The sequence below is a fragment of the Neoarius graeffei genome, chromosome 10 (genome assembly GCF_027579695.1).
Source record: "Neoarius graeffei isolate fNeoGra1 chromosome 10, fNeoGra1.pri, whole genome shotgun sequence".
NCBI lineage: Eukaryota > Metazoa > Chordata > Actinopteri > Siluriformes > Ariidae > Neoarius > Neoarius graeffei.
The window spans coordinates 82,059,454-82,073,805 of NC_083578.1; the positions used below are offsets into that span (position 1 = coordinate 82,059,454).

At 41.0% G+C, this 14,352-nt stretch overlaps 1 protein-coding gene across 1 annotated transcript in view; it reads right to left on the bottom strand.

Moving 5' to 3' along the window:
* Positions 1-589: 589 nt before the first annotated feature.
* Positions 590-14,352, bottom strand: part of pnck (pregnancy up-regulated nonubiquitous CaM kinase) — a 39,654-nt gene continuing 25,891 nt past the window's right edge. The window contains exons 12-13 of the mRNA XM_060930914.1: positions 6,374-6,464; positions 590-732 (exon numbers count right to left, since the gene is read on the bottom strand). Of these exons, the coding sequence (XP_060786897.1) occupies positions 722-732; positions 6,374-6,464 (102 nt within the window). The 3' untranslated portion in view covers positions 590-721. The remainder of the gene's footprint in view (positions 733-6,373; positions 6,465-14,352) is intronic.

The window sequence follows — 14,352 nt, forward strand, 5'->3', positions numbered from 1 at the left end:
ACCACTACAAAGCACCATAAGCCCCAATACGTCTTTTTTTTCTGATTGTTTGTATTCTTAAAAGCTCAAATGTAGGCTAAAGCAATGGGAAAGGAAAGGAACCTTAGCAGAAGATGTCTCACAGCTTCCACATGCTGTCCATTAAAAAAGAAAACCAAACAAACTAGTAAGATCAGGATAAAAACTGTGCAGCAACAATCTAAAATGGTCACCTCGTGACATGAGCCTTTCATAAATCCTCCAGTACTTCTTTATAAAAGTTTTATGCAAGGCTTATGAATCTGTTCTGAAGGCCCCGACCCTTCAAATAAAGTGTAATATATTATTTAATAGGCAGTGCTCTTTCATCATATTTACCCTCAGGTGCATGGAACAGATATAATATCTACCAATTTAACCACAGCTAGAAAAACATTACTTCACTAATAATGTTCAGTACAAGTAGCAGCATGCTCTTTATACATAACGTTTCACAACATGGTGTTAAGCGTACCTGTGGTTTTCTAATGATTCCCTTACAGTGATTGTGTAGCAGTGACGACTAGGCTTGAAAGAGGCTCTAATGCATTTCCATCTGGCACCCATACAAGTAATACTGGTTCATATTAGATAAAGCAGCACATAGAGCCGACATCAGCAGTTCAGAATGCAGGGTCTGCTTTGACAAATGCTCACTCAGACGTACGTGAGTGTTGACTTCTGGTCCTCTGCCAGTTGGATTTCATGAGGTCTCTAGAGCAAAGAAAAAAACACATTTAAAAAGTGAATGCTTGCATTAACTTTACATGACTAATGGATATCAAATAATTCACCTTTTTATATTGGAATGTCTCCATAAATAAAAATCAACTGAGTAGCCTCAGCGGATTTCATTTATACCCCAGCTGATTGGACAAAAAATTCTGAGTAATGTTAAGCATCGATCTTGAGGTGTAATATACAGTAGAGATGTGTATTGGAACTGGGTTTCTGTCAGAACCAACAAAAAAGTTGTCAAAGCAAGCGGGGTTTTCTCTCATGGGAACGGATTGGAGTGTGCGGTCAGATATGAAGCTCACAGGACAAAAAAACAGGCCAAGTGTATTATGAACAGTGTTCTTAGGTACTTGTGTGGCTTGCAACTCATCGTTATACCATAGTGCTGTTGAATATTCGAATCTGATTGGTCACAACTCATTCGCAAGGACTTTAATGCAGCAGATGCACCACATAATACAAGCCTGATAATAAATGGATTTTTTAATCTCATCTCATCTCATTATCTCTAGCCGCTTTATCCTTCTACAGGGTCGCAGGCAAGCTGGAGCCTATCCCAGCTGACTACGGGCTGGACAAGTCTGGACAAGTACACCCTGGACAAGTCGTCAGGTCATCACAGGGCTGACACATAGACACAGACAACCATTCACACCTACGGTCAATTTAGAGTCACCAGTCAACCTAACCTGCATGTCTTTGGACTGTGGGGGAAACCGGAGCACCCGGAGGAAACCCATACGGACACGGGGAGAACATGCAAACTCCACACAGAAAGGCCCTCGCCGGCCCCGGGGCTCGAACCCAGGACCTTCTTGCTGTGAGGCGACAGCGCTAACCACTACACCACCGTGCCGCCCGGATTTTTTAATCATTAAATAATAATTGATAGCACACCTATACTTAATACTTAATTAATATACTTAATATTTAATACCCCATACATAAGAGAATGCATCGACCTGATTTTTGATGGCTTGACCGTACAACATCCGTACGTCCGTATGTGTACCACCTAAGTGCAAGGCGACGTATCTCAAACACTTGACCACCAAACAATTTATTTACATAAGATACATGGGTTTTTATCCAGCACTTATTTTTAATTTGCTTTTTAAAAAATAACGTGGGATTATTTACGAACATAGTTTATGGAAAATATTCATGACAGTTTCATATAAAACTAGTTAAAACAGTTTTAATAGTCCACTAGCTTGTTGGACAGTTAACAGTTTCTGTTATGTAACAGTGATAGTCGGATGTAATCGCAGGAATTGTTTTATTGAAAGCATGCTAGCAAACAGGTCCAAAACGTAGACAAAGGCAGAGTCGAAAAACAGGCAGTAGTCGAGTGAGGCACAGGCAGGATATCAGAAGTAATACAATACTCACAGTCCAAAAACACAAACAGGGTCAAAACCAGAAAAACGATACAAAATATAAGACTTGATAATGTCAGATGTAGAGGACAGAGCGTATACTTTGCAAAGTCTGAGTGTTACGGAGTGTGTTTATATAAATGCGCTATGATTGCACTCTAATCAGGAACAGGTGCATGGTAATTAGTCCTAATGGCGCTGCACATTCCAAGCGCCAACACACCTGGATGTGACAGATGTAACCAGACAAATGTTTGACATATCAAGTTTGTTATTCGATGGGATGATATAAAGTGTAAGCGCTGGTCCACTGCTGTCCACCAGGCACTCAGCAGAGTCACACCATAATAAATGTCATGGTGTTGTTTCTGGCGTATGGTTTGCAGTGTCAAAGAAAGGAATAAATACGTATTCATAACTGCAATGCATATCTCATTATTGGTATCACTGTCACAAGACAATACAGCGATTTATTGATGTGAAATACACAACACTACACAAATCGATGGTTCATATGCAATAATATTATTCTATTCAGGTTGATTTTGTGCCCTTGCAAATATTTTGCTCATACACTCATCAGGAGCCAGAGGTGGACAGTAATGAAGTACATTTACTTGAGTACTGAACTTAAGTACACTTTTTGAGTATTTGTAATTTACCTGACTATTTTTTTTTTGAAAACTTATGACTTCAACTTCACTACATTTGAACGGGAAATATCGTACTTTTCACTCCACTACATTTCTATCAAGGTCCTCGTTACTCGTTACTATGAAGCAGCTTTGAAAGTGGATGTTTTTTCTTTTTTTTCTAAAATGTGATTGTTTTTTTCACAGGTGACACTGAAACAGTCCATCAGTAATCACTAGGGTCACGTCATGTCCATAGACTGGATAAAATCAAGTTCAATGATTTCTCAGCAGTGTTATTTGAACACGTTCAGTTGATGGCAGAATGGAAGGAGGCGGTTCTTCTGGAGAATGCATGCACCCATGGCCATACCTAGAACCCATTCTTCAGTTTTCTGAAAGGATTAAAGATTCATTTTGTTTTAAATGTTTGCCAAAAACAAACCACATTATGGCCTACAAAAACTCGCCATCCAACCTGCAGAAGCATATTGAGATATATAAACATTTTATTCCAAGAGAAAGCTTGCAACGAAGTTGTCTGTGCTTTTAGAGCTAGCGATAACGCTGCAGTAGCTATGCAGTCTGGTTAGTCAAATGACTTTCTATGGATTTGCCTGCCAAGTTGCCATAGTCTTGTCCATGGCTACCATTAACACATAGCTAGTTAACTTGGACACTGTTAGTTAGCATGTAAAAACGGAGTTACGCTAACATGAATAATTTGAACTTATCTAAAGTCTTTTCAGAAATGTTTTAGCATAATCTTGCCAAATAAACAGAATGTAGAAATCTTTCTTTTCTAGTAGCATTAGCTACCCAATATGATTTCGAGTTTGAAAAGCGTTTGCTAGCATGTCAGGTGGAGTTTCACTGACTAGCTAGCTTAACGTTAAACCACCATGATGGCACAGCATGCGTTCATTTTGTGAATTCACATTTCTGTCTTTGGTAACAGCATTAGGTTTTGTAAGCGTTGTGGCAATAATACAATGATGCATTGACAGAAAATATACTTTTAATACTTAAGTATTTTTAAAAGCAAGTACTTCAGTACTTTAACTTAAGTAAAAAATTGACTGGACAACTTTCACTTGTATCGGAGTAACATTTGACCAGTGGGATCTGTACTTTGACTTAAGTAATGAAATTGGGTACTTTGTCCACCTCTGTCAGGAGCTCCGCTTTTAGTCAGTGCCTAAATATCTATATTATGTTGACAATTTCGGCACGTAGATGTTTATCAGAATCAGAACAAGAATCAGCTTTACTGGCCTACAAAGAATTTGTGTGGGTTTATAGAGATCCTACAGTGTGCACTTACTGTACACACACAGACACTATGCAAGATTGCTGGAAATAAACAAGACATAGAGTAGGACAGAAACCAAATGACAGCTACTACATGACAGATTACAGTGCAACCATAACACAATCTGAGATGGGGGGGGGGGGGGGGGGGGGGGTTAATAATCTTTATGGCTGCTGAGAAAAACTATTCAGGTGCCTGGAATCTTGTCCTGATTCATATGTAACGTCTGCCAGAGGGAAAGAGTCTGAATAGGCTATGCATGGGGTGAGAGGTATGATTCTCCCAGCCTGTTTCCTGACACAGGATGTGTACAGGTCCTGGAGGCAGGGCAGGTTGGTTGTGATAATACACTCTGCTGACTTTATTACCCTTTGAAATCTGCACTTGTCCAGTTGAGTGGCAGAGCTGAACCAGACTGTAATTGATGAGCACAGTATGGACTCCATGGTGGCCCTGTAGAATTGGCACACCAGCTCCTTGGGCAGGTTGTGCTTCCTCAGCTGGCAGAGAAAATACATCCTCTGCTGTGCTTTCTTAGTGATGGCAACAACGTTCCTTTCCCATTTTAATTTCAAGGATTCAGTGCTGGACATCGTGCAACAGTGAATCTTGAGTGGAGGTAGAGGAGTAGGCACTTTTTAAAAAAAAAAATCCACTGTCATCTCCACGTTCTGTCTGGTTATTAGCTCCAGGTTGTGTCTGCACCACAGAGACAGCCAGTCCAACTCCTGCCTGTATGCACACTCATCGCAGTCCTGCATGAGGCCAAAGTCCCCAGAGGTGCAGTCAACTGAGTAGATGGAGAAGAACAGAGGAAAGAGCATGCACCCCTGGGGAACACTGGTGCTGAGGGATGTGATTTCCCACAGTTTCACCTGCTGCTCTCTGTTAGTGAGGAAGCTAGGATTTCTGTCACGTCCAACACCTCAAATACATAGCACACGTGTGCCAAATGCCAAATGACCCAATACAGAAAGCTGTACTGTTCAACAAGAGAAGGAGTTGGAAGAAGGTGGAAGAACTGCTCGGGTTGATAAAAAGCAGGCACTAAAGACAACGATGGTCATGCAGGAGTTCATGCAGTTGTTGGAGATCAGATTTCCCTGCTCCAAGCAACTGCGCCCCAAGGCTGAGCTTGTGCCATGTGGGAAACTGATGATGATGATCCAGTTGCAGGTGGGTCTTAACATGGAGAGTGTGTGGTGAAGGACATCTAGAAGTATCATATTAAATGTTGAGCTGGAGTTCACAAAAAGGATTCATGCTTATGTCTCTGGTGAGTTGAGGTGCTCCAGGACGTAATGCAGCCCCATGTTGACAGCATCTTCAACAGACCTATTTGATCTATAAGCAAACTGGCAAATATTTATGGAAGGAGTCTCCAGTATCAGCTGTTACTGTAATCTTTCTACCACAGGAGAGTTTTCAGGACAGAGGACTTAAACACCATTAACTATAAATAGTTGAAAAGAAGACGATTCTCATTGTTGTTAGGGTCAATTTTTTATAACACAGCACTAAATTTGCACAGCTCCAAAACTTTCTTGGTAGTTAATTTGATTGAGGTCAATGTGAAAATCATTAAAGGATGGCACAGCACCTTGAAACGTTTACCCACAGAACCTGAATGCGATACTGGCTTGATAGCTAGCTAACATAGTTAAAGTTAGCAATGAACGCAAGCAACGCAAGAATCTGATACTAGTTGTTGTTGTTTACTAGTTTCTTGGGCATTCATTCCAATTCCGCAAGTTATTATTACACATGGATTATTTTATAATGGTTTAAAATGATATATGAATTCTTAAAAACAGTTTATGAAGCTTGTTAGCAGGAATATTAAGCTCTTACATGTATTATATTACTGTATGTGGCTGCAGAACTCCACGTCCTGTCAAACTAAAAACATAGTTAATAAGACACAATTGTAACATTATCTGCATTGTAAAAATTTCTAACTGGCATATCAAGAGCTTGAGTGAAACGGCTTTTTTGACATGTATTATTTGACTAGGGTCACCCTGACTTTTTTTTTTGTAAGTAAGAAAAACCATCATGGTTTTTGACTGTGTTAGTGAACACAGTGTCTGATGGAAAAATGAACACTACTGCAGATTAAATATTGGCCAGCAAGTCCCAAATGGCACATTCATTTCTTCACGTATTAAATTTAAAGGAATATTTTACCAAGAAGTGAATATAGCTTCCAAGAAACAAGTCAAGAACAACAAATGTAGCTATTGGAGCTTTTCCTTTTATTGGTAGACGTTAACGTGTGTATAAACCTCACTCACCTGTTCCTGTGGATGTATCTCGCTCTTCCTCCTCACTCGTATGGGCCTTCTTCCTGAGGTGATGCACCACTATGGTGGCATTAAAGGCTCTCTGAAATACATAGTCAGGTATGCTTTAATCCCCAAAAAGACCAACCAACCAAACAAGGACTTCAGTGTTGATACATGGGCTCCACCCCAATATTTGAGTTTGTTGAATAATGCTCAATCAGTGTGAACTGGTTTAAATTTAGAATTGACATGTAGCATAAAGAAATAAAGCATGGCAGGGAATGCTGTTATAGGAAAAATAATCAATGGCAGGGTGGCCCGGTGTTAACACCCAAAGCTGATTATTTTCTGACAACCCCAAATCAGGAAAAGTAGGGATGGTACGGAAAATGCAAAGAAAAAAGAAAGCAGTGATTTCTAAATTTACTTTGACTTGTATTTCATTGCAGACAGTATGAGCCCAAAATAGTTAATGTTTTGTCTGGTCAACTTCATTTCGTTTATTAATATACATCCATTCCTGTGTTTCAGGCCTGCAACACATTCCAAAAAAAGTTGACACGGGAGCAATTTAGGCTGGGCTGCCAACTCTCACGCAATGAGCGTGAGACACACGCATTTGACTGTCTTCACACGCTCACACGCCATACCTCCGATTTCTCACGCTAGAAAAAAATCTAGTTTATCTATCTGATCTAGGCTACCCATTGCGTCGCGCCAACCACTTGCGATCGATCAATTATGCCTTACGCACGGCTAAACAGGCAGAGAGCTGTTCCCTTCTGTACACACTCCCCTATGGTAGGTGGCGCATCTAATGATGCTGCACTCGCTGGAAGTTGGATAATTGCCTACCATCAATTTAGAGGAAGAGGAGAGAGAAGAAGGTATCAGAGTTGAAGACGAGTGTCTCAGACAGGTTTGTGCATATGCACGCCAATGTGTGGCGTTACTGGCGTAATTATGAACTTATATAAAGTTTCTTAATCGTTTTAGCCTATAATTGTTGTGAGAATATTTAATGCCATATCGAGAGCTGTGTACTAGGCATGATAAATCATTATAGGCCTACTGCCGTGCCACAGCCTCTATCTTCCCCAACAAGCAGCACGGGAGAGCACCTCCTTAGCACACGTTTATTAAGGCGCATTTTTAGTTTGTTTACTGTATGTTATCATACTTTATGACTTTATTTGAAGCCATACTGGAAATGTTGTAAAATAAAGCAAGTAAGAGATAATATTACAAATGCAAGAAGAGCCATTAGCCACCATACCTATTGTTTATTTACAGGGTATTTATTTTTAATTATTTATGATGTATGTAATTGCTCAGTTAAAGTAAATAAAGCATGGTCACCTGTAAGATCAAAGAACGTGACCGTTTTGCTGTAGGCCTGCCTACCACTCAGAGCAGGTAAGATTCAGAATAAACACAAGAAACTTGTCCTCCAGGAAAAGGCATGTTGTTGTGACTGCATAGATTTATTAAACCAACATGACCATTTGAATTCTTTCAAAGGTAAGATGTCCCGAAGGGTAAGACCACTGGCAGGACAAAAGTGGAATATTTTATTTTGACAGTCCAGCCATGCCAGAAAAGGCAGACAGGACAACAGACAGAAGAGCAACAAACAGGGCAGACAGAAGAGCAGGTCTATAGGGCTACAGGAACATTGGCAGTCATCTGTAGTTTTCTAGTGTGGGGGCTTTTAAGCCAAAACTTGGTGCTTTTGTTGGCCACAAGCTGAAGGCCTGGCAAGTCAGGGTGTGTAAGAATGTAGGTATGGCACAGCAGGCCACTCCAAAAATCCACCAGAATGCAGGAACATCTACTAAATCCAAAATCTCAACAGCCCCCCCGCCCATCTCCAGCTGGACGACCCACAAACAAAACACCAGAATGCAGGGGGACAAGTGAATATCAAACTGAATACAAAATTCCCACTTACTGCGTGGTGTGCGGAAAAATTTTGCCGTCGACCCCCCCCCAAAAAAAAAAAATCTCACTCCAAGGAATTTTGAAAAGTTGGCAGCCCTGATTTAGGGCTTGTAATGAGGTAAAACAATTAAATAATGATGTGATTTGAAACAGGTGATGTCAACAGGTGATTGCAATTATGATTTGGTACAAAATCAGTATCCAGGAAAGGCCTAGTCTTTGAGGAGCAAAGGTGGGCCAAGGATCTCCAGTTTGCCAACAAATGCATGAGAGAATTATTGGAATGTTTAAAAACAAGGTTCCTCAAAGAAAGATATGAAGGGATTTGGATATTTCACCCTCTATGGTGCATAATATCATTAAATGTTTCAAGGAATCTGGAGGAATTTCTGTGTGTAAAGTGCAAGGGAGCAAGCATAAGCTGAACACCCGTGATCTCAGATTCCTCAGACGGCACTGCATCAAGAACCATCATTCATCTATAGCTGATATAACCACATAATCTCAGGATCACTTTGGGAAACATTTGTCAAGCTTGACAATACAGAGTTACATCCATAAATGCCAGTTAAAACTTTACTGTACAAAAAGGAAGCCTTATATTAACTGTGTCCAGAAGCACCATTGACGTCTCCGGGCTTGGTGGCATCTGGGATGGACCATCACACAGTGGAAACGTATTGTGGTCAGACGAATCAGTATTTCAGGTCTTTTTTGTAAGAAATGGATGCGTGTACTCCGGACCAAAGATAAAAAGGGACTATCCAGATGGTTACCAGCAACTAGTCCAAAAGGCAGGGTCTGTCATGGTATGGGGTTATGTCAGTGTCCTTGGCAAAGGTAGCTTACACTTCTGTGATGGCAGCATTAATTCAGAAAAGTACATTGAGATTTTGGAGCAACATATGCTGCCTTCAAGACAACATCTTTTCCAGGGAGATTTCAAGAAGACAATGCAAAACCACATTCTGCACACATTATGAAGGCATGGCTGTGGAAGAAGAGGGTTTCTGTCCCCTCTGTCCCCAATAAAGAATGTGTGGCAAATTTTGAAGCAAAAAAAATGAGACAATGACAATCCCGTAGTGGGTGGCACGGTGGTGTAGTGGTTAGCGCTGTCGCCTCACAGCAAGAAGGTCCGGGTTCGAGCCCCGTGGCCGGCGAGGGCCTTTCTGTGCGGAGTTTGCATGTTCTCCCCGTGTCCGCGTGGGTTTCCTCCGGGTGCTCCGGTTTCCCCCACAGTCCAAAGACATGCAGGTTAGGTTAACCGGTGACTCTAAATTGACCGTAGGTGTGAATGTGAGTGTGAATGGTTGTCTGTGTCTATGTGTCAGCCCTGTGATGACCTGGCGACTTGTCCAGGGTGTACCCCGCCTTTCGCCCGTAGTCAGCTGGGGATAGGCTCCAGCTTGCCTGTGACCCTGTAGAACAGGATAAAGTGGCTAGAGATAATGAGATGAGATGAATGACAATCCCGTACTCATTTGGTGTCTTCAGTCCTTAAACATCTTTTAAGTACTGTAAGAAGGACTGACAACATTATAAAGTTGTAAATGCTTTAATGTCCCAATTTTTTTAAATGTGTTGCAAGCATCAAAAATGAAATGTGTTTATTTTGAAAAAAAAAAAATCAATAAAATTCATGAGGTAAAACATCAAATGATGTGCTTTTGTACTGTTTTGAGTGCAATACAGGTCAAATATTATTTACAAATCATTGTTTTCATTTCAATTTCAACACACCGTCCCAATTTTTTCTGATTTGTCATTGTTTAACAGTGAATGTTTTATTCCTCGTACACCGCAGAAATTCATTAATGGTATTTAATAAAGAACAACACATCTCATCTCATTATCTCTAGCCGCTTTATCCTGTTCTACAGGGTCGCAGGCAAGCTGGAGCCTATCCCAGCTGACTATGGGCGAGAGGCGGGGTACACCCTGGACAAGTCGCCAGGTCATCACAGGGCTGACACATAGACACAGACAACCATTCACACTCACATTCACACCTACGGTCAATTTAGAGTCACCAGTTACCCTAACCTGCATGTCTTTGGACTGTGGGGGAAACCGGAGCACCCGGAGGAAACCCACGCGGACACGGGGAGAACATGCAAACTCCGCACAGAAAGGCCCTCGCCGGCCACGGGGCTCGAACCCGGACCTTCTTGCTGTGAGGCGACAGCGCTAACCACTACACCACCATGCCGCCCAGAACAACACATCATACTTTCTATTTATAATTGCATATGTGAAACAAGTGGATTACAGCTATCGCTTATATTATAGCAGCTGTCAATAATTATTTCCTAAACAGCCTCTCTTCTCTCTCTCTCTCTCTCTCTCTCTCTCTCTCTCTCTCTCTCTCTCTCAAATTTAATATAAAAAGTGCAGCTTGTAGCAAAGAAACCACAAACTCCTCAATCCTGGAAATGTTCCCATATCAGAAAACTTTGTAAGAGTTTTACCACTAATTGTTACAAAGCACTAATACTTGAGATTCCTTCCAAATATGCTACCATAGAGAAAATGACAATAATTCAACAATTACACAGATTTCTCATCTGTTTATGTGGCTCATCCACTATACAAATCCCTGTGTAAGTTGTTACTATAGAAACGATAACATATTATAACATACAGTACAGTAAGTGCATTAACATAAACATATGATTTGCTGTTCAGCTGGAACTATTGTCAGAGCTGATGTTATAGAAAATTAATCAACACCTTCTCCCAGCATCTTGGTATAAAATATAACATACGCCAGTGTTTCTCATTAACTTGACTGCTTTGTGAATTTTAATTTAGCTCATCAGTCTCAGACACTCCACCCAAATACTGTCTGATCGATATTATGCAATTAATGAGAACTATTACATTTTTGCCAGTTATAATCTCATTGGCTCTCCACACCTCCATGTGTACATACCGACATGCACTGTCTTTTATCAGACTGACAAGTGGTTTAAACAAAATGGCAATTTTGAGCTTTTCTGAGCTAGATATACGGTAATCACTGGATTGGAAACATCTGGTCTCAAATGGTATACTTTGTGTACTTTTAGTTTTCATGCTGGAAAATTATGTGAAATGTAATGCATTATGAACATGCACACGATGTACTAACCGCCGAAAAATGAAGCATGCAACTTTGGACACTTTTTGCACCCAGTGGTCATGGCCTCCCCAACTCTACTTAGTGTAATGAGCAGAGCCACCAGATGGTACTGCGGTTTAAATTTTGCTGAAGGGTTGACATGTGAACCAAGAACTCAGCTACATTGTGGATGCAAATTAAAAGCAAAACGTTTAAATTGGATATTTTTAGGGGTTTAACATCAGTAGCTGTGTTTGTGCAGGTTGTTTTGCCGCATGTCAAGGGCTAGAGGCATCTCAAATGCTAATTTGCCATTTCCATGTGTTCGATTTGAGATATTACTGACCTGAAAACTAGGTAAAGCATACTCATGTACATAGTGTATAATGTACAGTGCTGTGCAAAAGTCTTAGGCACATATCAAGAAATACTATAGACCAAAAATGAAATGAAATGTTTCAACATTAAAAAAAAATACTATAAATAGCAGTAAGCCATGATAAATGAAACAAAGCCAAAATTTGGTGTGAGACGACCCTTTGCTTTAAAAAAAATAGTAGTCTCAGGTACAATGAGTGCAGTTTTATAAAGAAATGAGTAAACATTTAGGTTTTACTGAGCATCTTGCAAAACCAGCCACAGTTCTTTTGGACACTTTGTTACACTTGCGTCTTAATTTTGCACCAAACCCAGTAGCCTTCATTATGTTTTCTTTTTTAATCTGAAAAATGGTATTTTATGGAACATGCTGCTCAGATACAAACTTTTTTTTTCCTGTAACATTTAATTTTGTGCTGGAAAATGAACGTTTGGGGCGGCACGATGGTGTCGTGGTTAGCGCTGTCGCCTCACAGCAAGAAGGTCCGGGTTCGAGCCCTGTGCGGAGTTTGCATGTTCTCCCCGTGTCCGCGTGGGTTTCCTCCGGGTGCTCCGGTTTCCCCCACAGTCCAAAAACATGCAGGTTAGGTTAACTGGTGACTCTAAATTGACCGTAGGTGTGAATGTGAGTGTGAATGGTTGTCTGTGTCTATGTGTCAGCCCTGTGATGACCTGGCGACTTATCCAGGGTGTACCCCGCCTTTCGCCCGTAGTCAGCTGGGATAGGCTCCAGCTTGCCTGCGACCCTGTAGAACAGGATAAAGCGGCTAGAGATAATGAGATGAGATGAGATGAAAATGAACGTTTGGAATCTAAAATGTTTTCGTACCGACTCGATAATGTGGAAGTCATAAAATAGAAATCTATAACAAAGTTTGTATGAAAAAACAGGGTGCCTAAGACTTTTGCACAGTACTGTATATAATGTATAATATACAGTATAGTGCATAATACTGTATTTAAGCACAGCTACTTTCCATTACATTGCCCTCTTCCTGTGAAGGAAGGCGATTCTTGGCCACATTGAGGATGAAGACAACCAGACTCTCCACTGGAAAGTAGAAGTCTGGCTATGAGACTAATCCTGGATAAAGACCTAAAGGAAGTACTGTCTTTTATTTCTTAACCTCATAACTTCTTAGAGACAGCAATGATTAAATCAGTTTTCCAGAGAGGATTAACATTTACACACGGTCGTAGTCACAGTTCATATCACTATAACAAGCTACGTAAACTGTTCTGTATGGCTAGTAGGCATGTGCTGTTAATCATATGCACTGGAAATCAATATACACTGGTGGCACGGTGGTGTATTGGTTAGCGCTGTCGCCTCACAGCAAGAAGGTTCTGGGTTTGAGCCCAGTGGTCGACGGGGGCCTTTCTGTGTGGAGTTTGCATGTTCTCCCCATGTCTGCATGGGTTTCCTCCGGGTGCTCCGGTTTCCTCCACAGTCCAAAGACATGCAGGTTAGGCTAATTGGTGGCTCTAAATTGACCGTAGGTGTGAATGTGAGTGTGAATGGTTGTCTGTGTCTATGTGTCAGCCCTGCGATGACCTGGCGACTTGTCCAGGGTGTACCCCGCCTCTCGCCCATAGTCAGCTGGGATAGGCTCCAGCTTGCCTGCGACCCTGTAGAACAGGATAAAGCGGCTAGAGATAATGGATGGATGGATGGATGGATGGATGGATGGATGGATGGATGGATGGATAAATTGACCATAGGTGTGAATGTGAGTGTGAATGGTTGTTTGTCTCTATGTGTCAGCCCTGCGATGATCTGGTGACTTGTCCATGGTGTACGCCACCTCTTGCCCATAGTCAGTTGGGATAGGCTCCAGCTTGCCCGTGACCCTGCACAGGATAAGCGGTTATGGATAATGGATGGATGGATCACTATACACTGATATTCTCCAGCACGATGATATTAACATGAATATCTCAGGCACCTACATCAATTCCTGCTTAGTTAGAAAGACATCTGTTCTGACTGATATGCTGCCAAAAATACAGTCCAGCAAAAACAGATACATATAAATGATTTCAGGAGCTCGTATCTGCATTACAGCATCCACTCATATACCCCCATATGTTCTTTGTTTTGATTCTTTATCCAGCAATTTTACATAGTGTATTCAACTTGTTTCTTTTAAATGCTTCTATTAGTTTGTTTGTTTGAATTTGTGCTTTTAATGATTGTTGAAATGTATTTTTGTGCTTTTTCAAGCAAAATTATAACCCTTACTGTTGCCCTTGTTCTGTGGGTCATGTTTATTGTGTTTCCCAGTTTTGACCCTGGACTGTTATCTTGCTTTCAGGATGGATTTACCAGTGCATTTGAATTTGCAGAAATGAAGTGGAAGGACTTGTTGGATTTGATCAATTTCCTGTGGTTGTACTCATAAGAAAAGGTACCGTACAATTGTTAAACCCCACCATAACCCTAACCATAAAGGGGACATATTATGCAAAACTCACATTTTCAGTGCTTGTGCACTGAAAAATTTTGGGTATCTGGAGCACCTACCAACCCACAAACTCTGAAATAAGACAACCCAGTTAGCTTATT